Below are 21,056 nucleotides of genomic sequence, written 5' to 3' on the forward strand. Positions count from 1 at the left end.
CCTTCTCCACCAGCAAGGGTCCCCACAGAATGGTTGGGTGTTCTCAGAAAGAGGACCGTGTGTCCATGCCCCAAGATGACCAGTGGAAGAGGGGCAGGGAGCCAGAAGCCTTGTCGGACCAGCCCTAGAGCCTCGTCGGTTACCAAGGCTTCAGCCATCAGGCTGTCAGGAGAATCCCAACTGACCCAGGGCTCATTCTTGCTCCAGAATCAAACTGTTCATTTAGTGTCAGTTCATATAAAGCAAGTACCAAAGAGTTTTTCAGAAGAAAGTTCTCTTATTTTGGTTACCTGGTGGCCTATTAAAAGGCAGAGTCATGGGCACCGCCCATATCAACGCTGGTTGATCAGATCTGGTTCATTCACAGGTCTGCCAGGCGACGCCGGCAGAAGTGATCCATGGACCCTGCCAAGAAAGTCATTGATGATGGCTGCTGTGCCCCCCACTTTGGTTACAATTTGAGGAAAGGGTAAAATGTGCTAATGGATCTTCCTCCTAATTTAACTCTACCAGCGGCCCTTAGGTCTTGGAACTTGGACTTCTCTATCAATTTGTTGGCCCAACCCCTGGGATGCAGTGATGGAAGTTTCATTCTCAGAGAGGAAGACATTTCTAAACGATCCCCCTGGTATGAAACTTCTACAGGTAAAACCTTAACAACCACAAATTTTGAATGACTTTGATTTGTATTCAAGAGACATGTTGTTCCCTGGCAGGCCATTTGTAAATGGAAAAACATCCCCTTCCCCAACTCCAAAATAGTTCCATGCATGTCCAAAATTTAAGAATTAGAGAAATATGAGTTTGGTACCAAGAGACATAGGCTGGGGGAGATCAGGTTAAACATGGGTTCCTAAGCAGAATTCAGAAGATCAACAAAGTTGGATAGGGGCAAAACAGCCTCTTTCTTTTAACTTCTAACTAAAATTTAGGTCCTCCCTGAGTTCTGAATATAGACAACATGCCACACTAGCATTAGCAAGACCTGTGGCTTTGTCACCAGTGGAAATGACAGATATTTTCTTATTAGATGACAGCTGTTGCAGACTCAAAATATCACTTATGCTCATCTCCACTCTGAAATGACAACTGTCAGTAAACCTGCTGGTAGATTTTATTTAATGCATTAACACAGAGATGCATGTATTATTAGTCCATAAATCTTTTAATATCTAGAGAATTATATTTCAATATAATTGGTTTCTGTTTGAATCCTACATATTTTATTCATTTTAAAACATCCTGGGCTGGCCGAGTGGCTCAGCTGGTTAAGAGCTCGCTTGGGAGCCCCGGCTCTGAGCAGCAGGGCTGCGGTTCAGATCCCACATTGAGGGCCAGTGATGCTGTCCCCTCTACAGCTAAGATGATGAACAACAGTTCGACCTGGAGCTGGGCTGCTGTGAGTCGCCAGCGGCCGTAGGCTGCAGCAGGGCTGCAGTGGGCTGCTGTGAGCTATGTGAGTAGCTGGCAGCCAGTGAGAGTGGCTGGTAGCCGGTATGAGCTGCCGGGAGCCACTTTGAGAGGCCAATCAGTGACCGGCAACCGATTGCCTCACCCAGGAAGAGCACAATGATCATACCAACATGGGCCAGTGAAGCGATGTCCTCCACAACTAGACTGAAGAACAAAACAGCAATTTGTCTACCTGTCTGTTCCCCTTCCCTAATTCCCCAACGCTGTTCCCCTCCCCCCAATTCCCCAATAAAATCTTTAAAAAAATTAAAAATAAAAACATCCTGAGACGGGGGCTATAGGCTTTGTGAAGTGGCTGACACAGCTCTGTCTCAGGTGTTGGCAGGCAGCAGTCTGAGCCCTCACCAGGCCTGGGAAGGCACTGACAACCAGCTCCTCTCAGGCTGCCTATAGGTAACAGGGCGGCATTACTACCCAAAGGACATAATGTCCCATTGCTCAAAGTTGTCAGTCTTTATTTTTTCAAAGTTTTCTTGCAGCTGATTTCTGATACGTGAAGTACAAACTTGAGACATGACTAATTTTAGACTTTAATAAATTCATTAGTATAACATATTGTGTCTACTACATACAAGGCATTGTGTGTGGAGTGTGTTTGGCACGTACGCCAGATCAGGAACACATGCAGAGCTGTTTGTCCAAGAGCTTACCCAAAGAGGCTGCCACTTGAGAGGCTTGTCCTGGGAACTGTCCACACACCAGTTGATAAGCCATACAAGGACACCAGCTTCATGATTCTAAGCCAAGGGGTATCGCCTGACAGAGCCTTCTATACCTTCCTCTGATACCTGAGTCCATGTGGCACTTGGCTTTTCCACTTTGCTAGAATATAAGCACCTTGACGGAAAGGACAATTCTCACCTCAGTGAGTAGAAAGGTTCATGGTACAAATGTTTGCCGAATAAATGAAAGAATGAATGAGTATTCTGTAATCCTGAGAGACAATTACAAAAGGCCAAATTTCTAGTCATTCAAGTTGACCACTTCAAAACAGCAATCCCCACTTGAATATGCATGTTGTGATGTGTCGACTTAAAATTAGTTAAAAGTTTTTTGGTTAAAAAAAAGACACCAGTTTCTTCTTCTGTAATGAAAACATCATATTTCATTCAGTTTCTTCATTTTTCTGATTTATAGAGTTCTAGTAAAATGTAATTGTATTTAATAGCTCCTTTTATCTTTATTTTTAAAAGTACGCACACAGCATATATTCTAGAAATGTTGAGTGACTCACAGCTTCCTCATGGATTTCCCCATGTTGACTTTTCCAACATTTTTATCCTAAGAGAAATATGTTACTGAAACCTAGTTTAATTTGAATGTAAAATGGTCCTATGTATGCAATCACTTAAAAGCTAAGACAATTTGCCAACAAAAGATGCTTAAAATCTTTAAAATATAATACAGTTATAGCATGTCTTGACTCCTGCTTGGAAGCTGTGTTAGGGCTGGGACAGTCCAATAGTGACAGTCGGGCACTAAAGGAAGCCCTTGGAACCACACATGATCATGTGCATTAGGGTGCAATGCAGGGCTCGTGGTTCTTGTGGTGTCCCCACATCGCCTTTCTTAAAAATCAGAGAGGGGCAAGATGGAGCTCCTGGCTCTTTTTTTTCAACTAATGTACGTTGGCCAAAGTCATATTTACCTCTAAACTCCCACTAAGACTCCATCATATTGTCATTTAAGTAACTCTAGACTGAGAGTAGACTCTACAGACACAACCGTGGCTCACCCTTCCTCTTTCCATCCCTCCCCTCATCCTCATCTCCACTGGAACCCCCATGACACATGGTGCTAGCACCGCAGTATCAAGAGGGCACTGAATGGAAAAGCCAAACTCAGTGGTGACCTTTCCACATAACTGTACAGTGTGATTTAGGTTTGGCTCATGCATATTGCTCAAACGTCCATGTTCCCCAAGTGATCTCTGGGTCTTCTCCTGGAAACGGTGGCCATACGGACGGCGCTGTCTGTTTTCTGACCTTGGAGAAGACTTGCTCCCCTTGACTGTAGGCAGCGCTTGTGGTTCTGGGGTCCATGTTGATGTGCTGGTCCCAGGTTAATGCTTATTTGCCCCCAACTGCCCACACCTGGGATGGGGTAGTGACGCCTTTGCATCATCCTCTTGTTCACCTGCCCATTTTCTGCTCTCTGTCTCACTAACATGTAGTTCAGAAGTGGGCAGGAGAAGGAGGAGGATGTGGTCGAGTCCAGTGCTTTCATATCCCCTTTGGAAGGGAAGGCCTGGGAAATGAAACCACAGAAATTCACAGCACATTGGGAAAATCAAATGCTTCCTCGAGAGCCACAGGTTCACGGTGCTGCTCCAATGGTCCTCCTTGGAAATTCCACTGGGCTAACTGGGAAAACTTGGAGGTCAGTTTGACCGAAGGAGAGGTAAAACCTGGTCAGCCAAGATGCTTTCAAGGTACTTTGGAGATTTCACTTCCCTATCCCAGTCTCTTACTCTCTATATATGGCTATTTGATCTGTAATTGTGTACCTAGTTAAAATATAGAGACAGGGTGAAGAAAGTGACCGGTCATGGATATTTTTAAATGTATATTACAAAAATTCTTTTCTAATAAGAAATGTTTTCAAATGTGATAAATTTGCCAAAGCTAAAAGAAAGACACAAAGCAAAAAACAAAGAATTCTATTACTTTTTTTAAAAGCTTTTAAACATGCTAACACTATACAGTAAGAAAGGAGACGCATGGAGGCAAATGTCCTTCCAGCAGCCTCAAAAACAAGAGGGCCGATAGTACCAACCCATTGTATAGGTAGCGAAATGGACCATCACCAAAGCCACTCGGCAGAGCAAGTGCACCCCAGTGTCAGGGTTCCAGGGCTGGTTCCTCCAATTCAGATTCTCAGTCTCCCTGCACAGGCTGAGAGGACCACTTCCACAACACCAGTGGACAAGCTGAATCCTCGCCCAGGTCAACCCTGCAGCCAGACATGGAATCACAGGGCACCAAAATAGTGGAAGCCACCAGAATCTGGATGACTGCTGCTATGGTGGGTTGCCTAGGCGCTCACTGACTAAGTCCTGCAGAGAGTTTCAAAACGGGAAAAAGACCCTCCCTGGCCCAGAACAGATCAAGGAGACCAGAGGAGAATTAGATCTGAGGTTGTTTGGAATGACTCTAGATCAAGAACCTATAAGAGCTGGCATGGGTATCAGCCCCCAAACCAGGGTAGGAATACCCCAAAGATGGAAGTTTTCATGAAACTTTGTGCTTTTGTGGACTATACAGAGTGGCCAATGCTTCTGTGTTTCCTTTTGGAAGGGGTGGCACAGAACTAAAACCACAGCAATTCTCAGTGCACTGAGAAGCTCAGACACCTCCTCCAGAGGTCAGCTGCATTGATGCCCGGGCAGGTGACACTGGGGTGGTCTGCCATTAGGCCTCTGAAAATTCCAGGCATTGCAGCCAGGAGCCAGTCAACAGTCTCTGTCATAGCCAGTCAGTTTGAGAACTCTAGCTTGGCAAATTCTGACTCAAAGCAATAACGTTTAAATTGATCCCTTTCTGGGTTTTTCTTGTTTTTCTTTTTCTCTTCCTCACTTCCGTTTTCTTCTTTGGTTTCCCATGGGTTCCATTGGTTGGGAAGCTGTTTCTATATTTCTTGTTACTTCCAAAAGGACCATTCACCTCAGACAGAAGACCCCTCAGAGGGAGAGAGCTCCTGAGGTCGTCTGCAGCAACGTAGATGACAGCTTCAAGCTACCCTCTCTCCTTGTGAAGGAGACCCACTGAGCCTGGGTGATGCAACCCAGGTGCTTCAGGGTTTTCACAAGATCCCGGCGGAATCTCTCCCCCACAAAAACGTAGAGGACAGGGTTCAGGCAGCTGTGGAAAAAGGCAATGGTTTGAGTGACCTGGAGGCAGATGTCAATGTTGGTGGAAATGGCACAGTTGGAGATGAAGTTGATGTAGGCATCAATGGTCTGCACCAACAGAACGCAGTTGTAGGGTAACTGAGATAAGACGAAGACAGTAAGGACAGCGATGGTCACCCTTAGGGCCTTGTGCTTGGACGACTTCTTGGCTTGGGTCAGAGTGTGAATGATGATGGTGTAGCAGCAAACCATGACCACAACGGGAAGGAAGAACCCCAGGATGACCTTCAGGGTCAAGACAGCTGACTTCAGTTTGGTACTCTCATCATGAGGGTAAACCATGGTGCAGATGGTAATGTCAGATTCCTTCTTGGTTTGGCTGTACAGGATTTCTGGAATGCAGAGTATGGCCGCTGCCACCCAGACAGTCACACAAACCATTTTGCTGTACAGAAGCCTTTTCTGCCTCCAGGTCTGCGCCTTCATGGCCTGGCCGATGGCGATGTACCTGTCCACACTGATGCACATGATCAGTAGCACACAGCTGTAGAAGTTCATCTTGTACATGCTGTTGATCACTTTGCACATGAAGGTTTGGAATTTCCACTGGTCAGCAGCAGCGATGGCCCAAAAGGGAAGAGTGACGAGAAAGAGAAGGTCAGCGATGGCCAGATTCAATAGGAACATGTCGGTCATGGTCTTCACTCGTGTGCAGTACCAGTAGACAAGGATGACGAGGCTGTTGCCTATGGTACCCATGATGAACACCAGCCAGTACAACGGTGGGAGGAAGTGGCTTGCAAACTGCCTAACATTGTTTTTCTTACAGAAGAAGTCTGTGAAGTTGTTCACATAGTCATCTATGAAAGATGTGGAGTCATAGTTGTAGTCATCAGACAGGTTAGGGACAAAACCCTACAAGGAGACACGACACAGCATTAGATCAAGGACAATCTTTTGGAGGGCCTGCTTGATGGCAGAGGCATAGACCACTTGACACTTCCAATCCCAAAAGTCTATGATAAGACAAAAAAAATGTATGTGTAGAAAGTAGGAATTCTGGGAGTATCTGCTTAGATTATAATACATTTATTTCTCCAACAAAAGTTTATTGAGCACCTACAATATGTCAGGTACTGTGTACGTGCTAAAGATACAGTAGTGAATAAGTTGGACACGGTTCCTGCTCTCATGGAACTTGCCTATACATGGAGGGTACATACAAGAGAGTGAATAATTATAGGACACATGGCAAGTGGAGTAGGACCACTGATGGGCACAAACTTTTATCAGACTGTGAATGATTCTGACCATCACTTCTCTCTGTTCTCCCCTCCCAAAAAGGTCCTCAGCAGTTCTTAAATGTTTCTGGGGGTATAGATCCCTCTGAGTTTTCTGAAAGCTATGGGTCCTCTGCTCCAGAAGCACCTACATACACACAAACACTCGCATGTGCACACACACATGCACACACTCTCACATATGTGCACATACACAAGCACCAGGATGGGCTACCTAATTTTCAGGATTCCTTGTTCTAAATTTGTTAAGAATTAAATGAAGCAAGTGGCCCTTCTAAGTACAGGGCCCTGGGCAACTGTACAGGGAAAATGCCCATGAAGCTGACGCTCACAAGCACACACATACAAGCACACACACAGTTCATGCATAGATTCGTGCGCGCACACACACATATGCACAAACATGCCTACACACAAGCTCACATGCACATATGTATGCACACATATTCACATACACACACGTGCACACTATTTAGACACATGCACACACACCATCACAATGCACGCATGCGCGCACACACACACCCCTCATTACAGTTTTGGTGGCTTCCTGGCTCAGAAGCTCAGAAGTCATCCTAGAACCTCTGCTAGAGGAAGAGGACATAAGGGGTGACACTCAGAACCCTGAGACATGAACCCTTGAGTCAAATCTGGGACAGGAGGGAGGGAAGAGAGGGCTGCCGGGATGGAGGAGAGACACAGTCCCACATCTGCCATGTTCCAAAGGCTCCACTCACATACCTTCAAACGCTCTCACTTCCCATCAGTCCCTTCCCAGAACTCCCAGTGGGGCCCCCAAATTCCACTAGGGACCACCAACTCTTGCTCCCATGCCCTGAGGCACATTCCTTGTCAAATCTCATCTCTACCTTTATTTCTCCTCAGGCAAATGCAACAGCTGTTCATCGGGGTGCATTTGGACTAGAAGTAATCTCAAATCCATAATAGGTTTTTATTTTGTTTTAAATATTAAATATTTACATCTAAATATTTAGTTTATATATTTAACTCATCATATTGAAATAATAAAATATCCTCTGCCAGACTTCTGTTAGCCAGGTTCTCCCCATCTATACATGTTGTAATTTCCACCTATTTCTAATAGCTTCAACCAGCACTTCCCAAACCACGTTTGGAACACTACTGGTGAAATGGTTGGAATCTCTGCATACTATATCACCTTCTTTAAAATTCACAATACTCATAAGCATATTAAAGGCTCTGAAAAGCCCTGCAGAACTTGTTTTATTTTAACTGCACATTAGAACAATAAAGGTTCTGCTAAGTCCTTCAAACCTGTTGAATTTTGTTCAACAATGTTTCCTAAACTTATTTGAGCATGAAACCCATTGTATGTGTTTGTGGAGTGCTTAGTAAGATGCTAAGACACACTGAGTTGACTGATAAAGAACAGTAGATGTCAGAAGGCTGTTGTCTCCTGAAGCCTGGAGCTCACACCAAGAGCCAAGGAGATGCATCAATTCCACTTGGGCCTGGGCTGGCAGACGATACCAGCAGGACCCCAGGGAGGACACCCACGGTAACGTGGACTACCAGTAGGAAAATCTGGAATCTAGTCCTGACTCCATCTCTATCTACTATGTGACCAAGAGAAAGTCCTACTGAAGAGAAAGAGACCCCAGGGGATTGGATCCAGGAGACAGCTCTTCAGGACCAGGCAGCTAGAAATGGCCCAGGGTTGGGAAGAGCTGAGGAAAACTCACTGTTTTTTATGTGCTTCCTCCTTAGGCCGGATGGATCCATTCTCAGTTTACATTTACAGATTTCCCTTCCAGCTTTGGCCATTGTCTGGAAAGCCAGTCTCTTGGGAGGACAGACCTCATGGGCGACACATATTTTAGTGAAGATTTGGGGAGGGTGACATTTTGGAGGAAAGTCAGTAAAACCATGCAGACCAGCTGGTGTAAACTGTGAATCCACATGATGATGAGTAAGCATGAAACTGCTTTCTTAGAGGTTTTGTTTTTGTTTGTTTTTACATTTTGGGGCAAAATAGCTTCAATAGACTTTCACATGAATCTGGGCACAATGCTGTGAGATAAGGAGACAAACAACATCCCCGTTCACAGATGCAACCCAGAGAATCTCACAGAGGGGACCTCAAGCAGTCCCACTGTCCCAGGAGACCCAGCTTTCTCCACTGCCCGGTGAGTGGGCTTATGACCACCACTCCCCAAGATGAGTCCCAGAATGAGGACACGTGTCCCACTTGAAGCACAGGGAGTGTGTTTCCTTGTTGGGTGAGGGTTGGAAGAATCAACTCTTCAGCATAGAATTATATTTAGTTAGGGACTTCCCAGGCATATTTTAAAAGCCATTCGATTCACACACACACACACAAAAAAAAACCTGGATTTGTATAAATTTTGACAAGACTGCATTTGATGTGGATAACAATATAAGCCTATATCATCGTTACAAGTTCAAAGCTTTAGCCATCTTTATGAACATAACAGAGCAAGAGTTGGCATCCCAGGCTGGGGAATCCTGGACAAAGATGTCTCACCCCTGTTGGGACTACACTTATAACTGTGTGTGTGCCCAGTGGATAAATAGCCTTTGGATCGTAGACACAGAATCCTTTGAAAATCTCCCAGCAAAAGTCGCGTCAATAGTTACCAATGTACTTATCCACTACTGTTGGAGTACCTAGTGCTTGTCAGAACCAGTGCTGAGCACATTACATGCATATGTTTAATCCTTGAGCTTCCAGGTAGGGGCAGGCCTTTCTTTCAGATGAGGGACTCCAGGCTTCCATGAGAAATTCTGAGGTTGCGAAGATGTTATTCCATCCTCCCTCTTCTGAGTTGTGTCCTAGAGACACGACTCTTGCTGAAGAAGCTAACGACAGAGGCTGTTCTCAAAGCCTGGGGTCACTCCAAAAAGGATCTCAAGAGAGGATTAGTGGAAGGCTCTGAAATCCACTCCATGTTTTTATCCATGTTCTGTCCAAGAGCACACAGTGGAGCCTTCTGGTTTGAGCACTCCGTAGACTTAATTCCCACCAGTTGCCCTAGCTTTATTCCTGGGATGTGCATTGAGGTGGGATCTAAGGAGCTCCCCGGGCAGACCACTCTCTCCCACACGGAGAACAGATCCTCAAGGGCCTTGTTCATACAGCTGTGTCCTTCTCACTAATATCTACCCTCAACATTTCTTTGGCATTTAAATACAAAAGAGCAGTGAAGCTTCATATCTCCTGAAGGACACCTACAGGGTTTTATTCTCATGAAACGTGAATTTTACGACTGATCAAGATTCCCTGTTTTTGTTGTTTTGTTTTGTTTGTTTTTTTCTTTAGATTCCATATAATTTTCAATAAGTTCCTTAAGCATCTTTATTACCAATCTTTTGAACTCTGTATCTGGTAGGTTATTTGTCTCCATTTCGTTTTGAGTTCTTTTTCTGGAGTTTTCTCCTGTTATTTCATTTGGGATGCATTTCTTTGTTTACTCACCGTGGCTGCCTCTCTGTGTTTGTTTCTAGGTATTAAGTAGATCTGCTATGTCTCCCAGTCTTGGCCGGGTGGCCTTATGCAGTAGGTGCCCTGTGGGGCCCTAGCATAGTCTCCCTGGTCACCTGCTCTGGGTGCTCCTGGAGTGTCCCTTCTGTGGGTTGTGTGTGCCATCCTGTTATAGTTGAGCCTTGATTGCTATTGGCACATCAGTGAGTGGGATTAATCCTCAGGCTGGTTGGCTATGGGGTTTGGCCATGTCCACAGCTTATATGCTGCTGTGCGGGGGGCTTACCACACTGAGTGGAATTTGCCCCAGCGGGCTCTGGTGCCTGCTGAGACTGCCCTTTGTGTGTGCCACTTGAAGGGCTAATTGGGTGGCGTGCAGCTGTGGTCTGAAGCCAACTTCCAAGTATGTTGGTTCTGGGGCATCTTGGGAGGGGCTTTGCTGCAGGCCCAGGTTACCCACTGCCTATGACCAGCTGGGGACTACCTGGTAGGATCTACAAAGCGATCAGTAGTTGTTCACTGCCTGTGCTAAAGTTGGAGGCATGTGTGAGAGACCACGCTGCGAAATAAGGATGTCTACCACCAGTACTGGGTCTGGGGTAGCTGCACAAAAAGCCAGGACACCCCAAGGCCTGCTGCCACCTGCCAGATCCCATAAGGTTCCGCCACTGATAAAGCCTCGTGAGAGCTGGGTGAGGCAAGGTCTCAGGGAGTCACTAGATTGGGAAGAGTTGTGGTCACCAGGTTAATGTAGACTCTGGTTTGGTGCCAGTGCTGAGCCTGGAGCTATTCAGCAAAGGTCTCAGAGCACACTGAGGCCAGTTGCCATCCACCTGGGGCCAGTGGACTCAGATAACTTTCCAAGAAAAAGTACAATGCAGGTGGGGCTGCTTGCTGCTTGCGGAGAAAGTGCCTCCAGCTGTGCAAACTTTGGGTGAGGCAGGATCCCAGCTGAGTCAGCAGGGCAGAGCAGCGGAGCTCACCAGGCCAATCAGATTCAGATTTGGCCTGTGGGGGCGGGCTCAACACAGGAAAGATGGCGCCTGCCTGCCCACTGCACAGGAGAACAACCTCCTAACAGGAAAATGGCAACTGTCTTCCAGCCCTCAACCCATAGCAACACAACTCAGTCTGCCCCCTGTATGTCTCCAACACCCCCTGAATTACTGTCCCTCTGCTGGAACCCAAGGTGAGTGCCTGGGAGTGAGAGAATCTGTACAAGGGCCATTTAAGAGAATGCCTGGGTTTCCTGTCGCCTTCTGTCCCACATGGATGGTCAGAATCTCCAGTTTTTCACAGCCAGATGTTGTGGGGGCGCCTCTTCCCAGCACCAGTACTCCGGGCTAAGGAAGCCAGTGTGGGCTGGGACCTATCCCTCCTCTGGGGGGCTCCTCCGCGGCTGAGATATCCCTCCCAATTCTCAACTGCCACTCGGAGGTTTGGAGCCAGCCTGTTTCATGTCTCCACCCCTCCTACCAGTCTTAATGTGGCTGCTTCTTTATATCCTCAGTTATAAAATTCTGTCCCAGTGTCTTCAGATGGTTCTCCAGGTTGATTGTTCTATAATTTAGTTGTAATTTTAATATGTTCGTGGAAGGAAGCAGGCACAGTGTTGATCTACTCTGCCATCTTGGATCTCTTTTTCTATAGATTCCCTTTTTAACTGGGAGCCTCAGCCAAACTTGTAGCCCAATTATAGAAACCGAACAAGACCCTTTAGACCAGAGTTGTTGGACAAAAATATAATGCAAACCACAGGTTAAGTTTGCATTTTCTAGTAGCCACATTAAAGAAATAAAAAGAAACAGGTGGAATCACTTCATAATGTATTTTATGTAAACCTGATATATCTAAAATATTATTATTTCATTATGTAAGCAGTATAAAATTTATTGAGATATTGTTTTAGATTACAGTTTTCAAACTGAGTGTATTTTGCACTCACAGGACATTTCAGTTGAAGCAGCCACATGTCAAGTGCTCAACAGCTCCACACAGCTTATGGTGACCTCACTGGAGAGCACCACTTTAGGCTAAAAATCCAAGTTCTAACTCCTCTTGGTCTTTTCTACTTATTCTATCTACCTTATCTGACTTTGTTTTAATTTATGTTCCTTCCCCCCTCCCCCGATTCTGTTGTTTATGTCCTTGTAAAGTGCTTCCAATGTGTTATGGAATGTGAGGCCAGCAGAGATTGAAAGCGTACTTTTGTTGATAGAAAAATGTCCCAGCCCTGCTGTCTGAAGAGGCTGACCCATTCTTTCCTATTTTATTAAAATGTCTAGAAATACTCTTACCAAAGGTTTCTCTTCCTGTATTTCTTCACTGTGTTGTTCTCAGACCCTCTTAGGAAAAAATGAGGTATTTACCAAAGCTAGACCACTATTTGCAACCTGTCCTACTGATTAGCTGCAGTCTGAGCTAGTTCTCGATTTTTCTTCTGCTGTGAGGAGTGGTGATTTGTGAGGGTAGGGAAGGGCCTGGACGTGGATGGTGTTTTTATGAAAATACAACCATCTCAATCCCTGCCCAGACTGAGAGAGTGGCATGCTCATCCCAGGCCTGAGGCACATTAGCTCTTTATGTCTCTCTTGGGCAATAACTAATATAACTTGTTCATTCATTCAACAATATTTCCTGAGCACCATCTACATGCCAGGCAAGGAAACCACTTCCAAAGGACACCATTCACTTCAATAATGGAGATAAAAATGGAGCAAGACATTAGAAAAGGTCCACAGCTCCTAAGTCAGGCCAGCCAATGGGACGGGGTGATGTCAGTGGGCATGTGGTTTGCCTGTGTGCACGTAAGGCCCTGATGCCTGCTTCCCAGCTCAGAGGTGTCCTTTCCAGGGTGGCAGTGGGGAACAGCTGTGTCACGCCCAAGAGGCTACTTAATTTAGGGACTTATATCATTTATTTTGGATGATTTTTTAGCATTTTGATCAAGAAAAAAGTACATTATGATCAGACATCCAAGTAAATGAGAGAATGTAACAGCTTGCCCATGTCCAGCCCAGAATTCCGCAACATGGGCTGCCTTCTTCTCATGTAGGTTTTTGTTTCCGTTTTTTGAATCCTCAGCAGGTTTTAGAATGATTTTACGATCTTAGAGACCTCTGGGTTCAATGTCTTCATCTTAGAGAAGAAGAGACAGACCCAGGGATTGGAATGTACTGCCCACAGCCCTCAGCCACTGGGGGAGGGTCAAGGCCAGAGACAAACTTGGGCCTTCTTTTTTTTTTTTTTTTTAAGTTTCAGGTGTACAAAATAATATAATAGACGTTTACGTCCCTTGCAAAGTGATACCCCCTCCCCCAATCTACTACCCCTCTGACATTGTATATAGCCGTTACAATTCCATTGACTCTCTTCCCTATGCTGTACTCCACATCCTATTATATCTATATATAAAATAGTTGACATTCAGTATTATTCAGCTTCAACTTCAGGTGTACAGCACAGTAGTCAGGCATCTACAGTCTATGAAATGGTCTCCCTAGTAAGACAAGTGCCCATCTGACACCCTAAAAAATCTTTAAAACATTATAAATTATATTCCCCAAACTGTCTTTCATATCCCCCTGGCAATATTGTGGCTACTAATTTGTACTTTCTAATCCTTTTACCTTCACCCCAAGCTGGGGCACTTTTAATCCCTCATGACCCAAAGCCCTACTCTCTACGTTCTGATGTTGTCAAACTGACCAAGACAAAACAGAGTCCCATAGTCAGGGAACCCAGGCAAAGTGGCTGTCAGGTCCCCGACCTCCACTTTTCCGATACAGTGTGGAGCACCAGAGGCCACCTTGTGGTTTCCTCAGCCCAGAGAAGCTCATCCTAGTTAAAGATCATAAAACCCCTTACCTATTAATAAAATCTAAACTAGCATGTTCCTCTATCTTCACAACATACCCCAAAGCGCTTCTGGCTCTTCATGTTTGCAAAGCTCTCTGCTGGGCATCGACCTCCTGTATGCAATGCTGCTCAGCAGAGATCTCACCCCAGGAAATCTCTCAGAGAAATCCTTCCCCCACAACAGATTCCTTCCCACACCCCAAAAAAGATGAGAGTGCTTTTCAAGGAGCCTGAGGTGTGTAACTGTACTCACTGTGAATTCTGTGGGTGTCATGGCAGGTCTGATGTAAGCTTGCTTCTAGAAAGAGAAGGCAAAAATAAAAAAGAGGACTTGTAAATGAACAGTTATAAACACCTAAAGATGGAGATTACATGTTCAAGCTGTTCTTGTGGGAAAAAAAATCCCAAGCAAGAGTTGGGGTCCATGTTAGGCAAATGTCACATATTCTAGATTCCAAAATCACCTTGGTTGTTCACATAGAAATGAGAGAAACCGCTCCTCTAAGGGCCTTTTGGGGCTTTGACATTTCCTCAGCATGTCCTTTATCCATTAGCTTGTTTTCTCTTGATTCAACTTCTCTCTCAGGGTCTGTTTTGCTGAATCCCCCCACCCCCCAACCCCGACCACACGTGCACGTTTTATCAACCAAGAAACTCCTAAAGATGACAGGTGAGTGTGTGACTTGGGGATACTCTGGCCCAGACTCGGCAGGGGAAGGGCCTCTGGGTAACCAGGTGGCAAGAGCTTGAGGGTGTGGTGGCATCTGTCAGTATCGGGGTCCCTGTCCCAGAGGGGCCCAGCGCCCCAGCTCCTACCTGTGTGCTCTGCTTACAAGCTCAGGGAAGGATAATAGGCCCTGTTTTCTCTGGCTGTAGCAGGAAGAGGAATTCCTAGGTTTGTTTACCAAAGAAAATGGAGTTCCTTAATGTACAGGGCCTCCAAGCTGACTGAAATCAATCTCAGCTGCTGTTTTCATGCGTTTTTGAATCTCTGTAAAACCCACACCCGCGACAGGACCAGGGGAACAACAAACAGCTCGACTACCTTCAAAGAAGGAGTCTGTGCCTGAGTCCAGCATTTCCTTTTACACCTCTAGTGAGTATATATCAAAGAAAAATGTCCAGTGTCACACCCACCCCCAGGTTCTAGAAAAAAACATTCTCCTTCATCAATCCATCCCTAACCTGTTGGTTTCCTTTCCAGAACAAAATGTTCTGACTCACCCTGCTTTTCTGAAAGTCTGATAGGTTTTCAATACATAATGTGTGGTACAACCACTTTGGAAAACCATTTGTCAGTTTGTTAAAAAGTTAAACATACACTCACCATGGGATCTAACCATCCCACTCCTAAGTATTTACCTAAGAAAAATGCAAGCATATGTCCACACAAAGACTGACCTACGCATGTTCATAGCAGCTTTGTTTGTAATAGCCAACTGCTGGAAACAGCCCAAATGTCCACTGAGTACAGTGAATGGACCAGTAAAATGTGGACGATCCGTACAATGGAATAGGAGTGAATGACCGATATGCACAGCTGCATGGATGGGTCTCAAAATAATTACGCGAAGTAGAGAAACCAGACCCAAAAAAGGTGCATAGTATGTGATTCCACTTATATATAATTCTAGAACATGCAAACTAATCTATAGTGACAGAAAGCTGATCAGTGGTTTCTTGGTGAGAGAGAGAGAAGGGGAGGACAGGGCAAGATGAAAGGGCAGGAGGGGTGCAGAGGCATCTAAGAAAGCCTTGGGGGGTGATAAACATGTTCACCCTGTTGATTGTGTGATGGTTTCATAAGTGTATACATATGTCAGAACTGATATTCTGCACTCTAAATATTTGCAGTTGACTATAGTTGGACTGCAATTAAGTGGTTAAAGTGAAGAAAGAAAAAAGCAACAAGATCTGATGAAAACTTTCTGGTTTTCTTTACTCAGTCATATCTGGCCATTAACAGGCAAGGAGAAAGGCAGCCAGAACTTTCTCTTGCAACCTCCCTCCCAGCAGCTTCTCCAAAGTGCCTTGGGGCGCCTTGTGCTGTTCTATGGGCATTGAGGGCTCAGCATGAACTCATGATTTTAAGATTAGATGTTAGATAATTTGTGTGTGTATGTATTTGTGTTTCACCTACATATTTCCTGTCTCTTTCTGCTGAGAGGACCTAAAAGTAGTGACACGCAGTGGAATGAGCAACCAGTGCCCAGATCTTGGTTTCTAATTACCTTTCTGCACCAAAAGGAACCAAGACTCCTTGGAGAAATGTGTGATTCCGGAGCTTGGGCAGGAAAACTACAAGATGAACCCGGAACTGCTTTTTGCACCAGAAAGCAAGGACGTGTTCAAAGAACCATGAGAAGTTGTCGAAAGAATGTAGGAGCCAATTTGAGGGGGACCCCACTAGCCAAATCTGAGGCAATTTGAGCATCTAAACAATTAATGATATCAATAACTATAACACATTCAATTAAATGAGGGTCCATGAACCCAAACTGATGAAAATAAATGAGAAGAAAAAGTTCTTATGGTGCCAACTAATAAATATAGAAGGAACCATGGAATTAGAAAAGCACCAATGGATGTTCAAATTTGTGGGGGAACATTTCATGAGGAATAGGATAGTTACTTCATCTCAAAAGATCTCACCGAAAATTACATATTGCCCATTAACATTATCATTCTCTCTATTTTTTTTTCTGAATCATGCTCTAAAAAAATAAAGTCTTTTTTTAAATGCCCAGTTAAGTTTGGAAGATTCCCAACTCAGCTCATTTAACTTTATTACATTTTGGGGAATAGGGAGATTGGTTTGGGGAACATTTGTTAGAAAACACTTCATATATGTCTAGTACCCATGGCTTGTCACCTCTTTTGTACTTGCATAAAGGGACTGAGTATAAATCAGATCATATCTGAGAACAGACATTCCCAAAGAAAGAAACCACATAAGGAGGAAGGACTGGCTTTGGTTGTGGTTAGGTACATGTAGTTTTAGGTTGAGAATAGGGATGGATGATAATGTAGGTAAGAGTTTGGGGGAAAGACCTCCACGCTGCTGTGGACAGTGTAAATGTGTGTGGCCTTTTCGGAGGGTTACGCCAGATCTGTCAAAATTTACAGAGCACAACAGCTCTGACTCAGCAAGCACTTCATCGGCTGGGGACACGCCCTACTGGTATTCTCACAAAAGAACATAAAGATACATGGACAGGGATGTATGTTACAGCTTTTTCTTTTTTTCAGAACAAAAAACAAACAACCTAAATATCCAGGAATTGGTAATATTCTGATACATCTATTCAATAAATCACCTGTAGTCAATAAATAGAATAAAACAGACCTCACACTGATACAAGGAGGTCGCCAAGGTTATTAGGTAAAAATGCAAAGTGTAGAAGACTGTGTTGCTTGAGCTTTTCAAAAATACATCAAAGGTTGATGGGCCGGCCGAGTGGCGTGATGGTTAAGAATTCGCTTGGGGCACCAGAGGGCCCCGGTTCGGATCCCACATATGAGGGCCAGTGACACTGCCCTCCACAGCTAAGATGCTGAACAACAGCTCAACCTGGAGCTGGGCTGCTGTGAGTCACCGGCGTCAGGGAGGCTGCAGCCCCTGCTGCAGTGGTTGCCATGGGCTACTGTGTGTAGCCAGCAGCCAGCGTGAGCGGCCAGCAGCCACAGTGAGCAGCCGTCCAGAAGCCGGCAACTGATCTGCCTCACCTGGGACGAGCACAATGATGGTGCCAACTTGGGCCAGTGAAGCGACGTCCTCCACAACTAGACTGAAGAACAAAAGGACAGCAACTTGTCTGTTCCCCTTCCCCCAATTCTCCAGCGCTCCCATCCCCCAATTGCCCAATTAAAAAAAAATACATCAAAGGTTGATAGACTCCCTGCTGATTACTACTGGAACATTTTCTGGAAGACGATTGAACAACAGGGCCAGAGGAAAGTGAGACTTTCATTTTTTTGTAGGTTTTGTAAGCTATTTAAATGTTTTACTTTGCCTATGAAATTGTATTTTAAGAGCTATCATAAAAATAACTTGTCAGCTTTAAAAAAAAAAAAAAGCAGCAGCAGCCCAGTGATCTTCCATTCCATACATACACATGTTTGCAAAACTCGTCCAAAGGAGGAACTGGTAGGCCCACTCCAGCTGGCCAGGAGAGCAACTAGCATGAAAAAGCAAGTCTAGTAATTAAATTACCTGAGGCTACTCTTTGCAACTTTGAAATCCTACGCTAGCTTTTTATCAAGGTTTTACAAAGGTTTATCTTCCTTCCACAATAAATGTGCTTCTGGTTCCTAGAAAATTCGGAGTGAGCCAAAGAGTCAAAACGAACCTAGACCCACCATCTAAAGATAGCACCGACGGCCTTTCTATATAGTCCTCCTTGCTCCTTGTCAGAATGCTTTTTGAATATTTTATTCCACAAATTGCAAAGTCTCAGAGCTTGCTTTCATTTTCTTCTCGCCCCTGAGAAGGAGGGAGAAACAGAGGGGTGGGAAAAACCCACATATGACAAAACATACTGAAAGCGAGGGACCTCTCAACGGTCTTTTGGAAGTACACTGGCGTTTGACTCAGCACTACCCCAAATCTCTCCCTCACCGTTCAACGTGGCCTCATGTTGGGGCTGCAGCCACCCTCCAGTTTTGCAGCACAGTGGGGTAAGGTGAGGCAAAGCACAAGGGACCAGAAGTGAAAGCCCCCATCTGCCCTTTGGTTCACCCCTTTCTGCCTATGGGAACTTGGCAAGGAGTGACATGCCCCAAATGGAGGTGATAGCCCAGCCCACGCCAAGGGCTTTTTGGGAAGGTTAAGCGCAATGCTGTGCGTGAATGCTCTTCACAGGATGCAGAAAGCTTTGTGAGAATAAGGGAACATTCTTCATCCCATAGCTCACTTATTTAATGTACCCTGACACCAGGTATACTTGCTTAGCTTAAGCAGTGTATGACCTGTGTCCTCAGAAGTTCAGATTCAAATGCAAAGGATTCATCACGGCTGCAAACACTAACAATGGTAAAAGCTAGGAAGCGCTTTGGGAATTGGGAGAAGGAAGTCATGTTGTCCAGGGCTGAGGAAAACCCAGGAGGGCTGCATTGAGGAGGTGAGGTTTTTGCTGGCCCTTGAAGGCTGGAGAGCATGGGGACATGCAATGAGAGGAGAAAACATTGCTCCAGGGTCGGGAAACATATCAACAAAGGCATGAAAGCCAGAAAGTGTGAGGTGTCTGCAGGGGCCTTGGAGGTAAGAAGAGAGCTGTTCGTTCACCAGAAGTGGAAAGAGCCAATTAGAAAAGTTAGCCTGGAATCCGTTACTATCCAACCATTATTTTTCTATCCTCTACTGTCCTTAAGTAACCAACATGAAAGTCAGCAGTGAGCTGCTGTGGATGTAGCAACTCCCCACGTCCGCAGGCTCCGCAGCTCAGAGTAGCTCAGTGAACTGGACGCTAATGTGAGTCAGGAACAGAGTCCTCTCTTTGGTCTCTGTCCAGCTTGATACAGGGTCAGGTGCCCACCCAGTCCCCACCCTCAGGGCGCTACCCTGGGCCCCGGGGCTCCCAGTGCCAGCCTAGGAGCAGGGCGCACATGAGGGGCCTTCAGCGCAGATAGATATTGGAAGAAAGGCTGTCAAACTCTGAAATGGCAGATTGGCTTTCGTCTGTTCAGCTGAGGGAGGAAAGAGACAGGCTCTCAAAGACTACCTGCGGCTGCACAGCCCAGCGTGGCTCTCAGCACAGCTCGCTAGCCGTGCCGGCTGGCTATGGAGCAAGGGCTCGCTCGGAACGAAAGGACAAATCGGCATTCTTGGGTGGGTCATTTAAAATAAAGCAGCTTGGCTTTTTTTCTGACTATAAAGGAGTATTTTCACAACGTACAAAGAAAATCCCCCCACAGCAGACATATATAATGAAAATAAAAGTCAAACACCTCTTTCCTAGTTTGGCCACTTGTTAACTTTCTGAGATACCGCCTTCTCGATTTTTGTCTGTAACACACACACACACACACACACACACACACACACACACATGAACACAGGTAAGGAAATCAGACTACACAATGTACTATCTTGCTTTCTGGTTAGCAGTCGCTCCTGGATCGCTTTTAATACCAAGTCACCGTGGAGCTATGTCATCCGATTGGATGACTGCTGAGTATTCCGTTGTCCTGGAACCTCTCAGACCCTAGGACCTCATGTGGGCTTCACTTCCCCTGCCCTTGGCCACCTCCTTGGTCACTTGTCCCCAGCACCTACTTATCCCTCCTTTAAAGTACATACAAATCACAGAACAGACTGCCCTGAATCTGTACTTCATGTGTGTGGGTGGGAGGGCGTCTCATTACTCACCTAAGAAACCTGGGCAGGCCACGACCTGCTTCGTCTTTGCCTCCCTGGCATCTTCTAGCCAAGTGCCTGGTGCCATGACTACTGAACATATGAGTGAAAGCCTGGGTTTTAGAAACCATCGTAGCAGAGCACAGCTGAGGACACAGGTGACACTGGGACAGGGGAGGAGGAGGAGCAAGGGTGATACTCACAGGCTCCAGGAGAAGATGACCCCACCAGCTGTCTGCCTGAGATGAGGGGGCAAGTCTTCTGAGTTTCTGAGCAGGCAGCGACCTCATATACACACCAGAAAGGAAACCAGGCCACCCTGTCTGCGTTGTCACTGGCGGGGGCATTCCAGAGGGGTGGGGAGTGGGGAGTCACCAGCTGCAGCTTTTAGCAGTCAATGGAGTCGATGATTTGAAATGAAATCCTAGAACAGAAATGAAAAGCCTAGAACTGCTGGCTAAGGGAAAACCGTCTTCTTTGAAAATGCGTGTACAGGCTGATTAGCTAAGAACGCTGTCTTTTTCTAGACAGCACAGCGTCTCACAGGGAATGGGGAAGTAGAGAGCCCCGGTGAGAGGGCTCAGCCTTGTCATGCTGGCACAGTTATAAGGTTTCTTTGGATGGTATTGTCTGAACAGCTCTGTGTGAGATTGTCACCCCCAGTGCTGTCTGTCCCCGTGCAATCCTTTCTGGCCTTGACAGATATACCTAAACCCACAGAGCTGTGCCGTCCCA

The 21,056-nt window shown here is 45.6% G+C and overlaps 1 protein-coding gene across 3 annotated transcripts; it reads right to left on the minus strand.

Moving 5' to 3' along the window:
* Window positions 1–1,681: 1,681 nt before the first annotated feature.
* On the minus strand, window positions 1,682–20,807 carry CCR9 (C-C motif chemokine receptor 9). 3 transcript variants are annotated; one of them, XM_019632919.1, is made up of 4 exons: window positions 20,525–20,807; window positions 20,334–20,414; window positions 14,220–14,264; window positions 1,682–6,238 (listed from the first exon to the last, which is right to left on the minus strand). In XM_019632919.1, the coding sequence occupies exons 3-4, from the start codon at window positions 14,238–14,240 to the stop codon at window positions 5,153–5,155; spliced, it is 1,107 nt and encodes a 368-aa protein (XP_019488464.1). In that variant the 5' UTR covers window positions 14,241–14,264; window positions 20,334–20,414; window positions 20,525–20,807; the 3' UTR covers window positions 1,682–5,152. The 3 variants fall into 3 exon arrangements, with proteins under 3 accessions (XP_019488464.1, XP_019488457.1, XP_019488472.1); XM_019632912.1 differs by lacking the exon at window positions 20,334–20,414; XM_019632927.1 differs by lacking the exons at window positions 20,334–20,414; window positions 20,525–20,807 and adding an exon at window positions 14,783–14,823.
* Between the last annotated feature and the right edge of the window lie 249 nt (window positions 20,808–21,056).

This window comes from Hipposideros armiger, unplaced genomic scaffold (assembly GCF_001890085.2).
Source record: "Hipposideros armiger isolate ML-2016 unplaced genomic scaffold, ASM189008v1 scaffold_18, whole genome shotgun sequence".
NCBI classification, from domain to species: domain Eukaryota; kingdom Metazoa; phylum Chordata; class Mammalia; order Chiroptera; family Hipposideridae; genus Hipposideros; species Hipposideros armiger.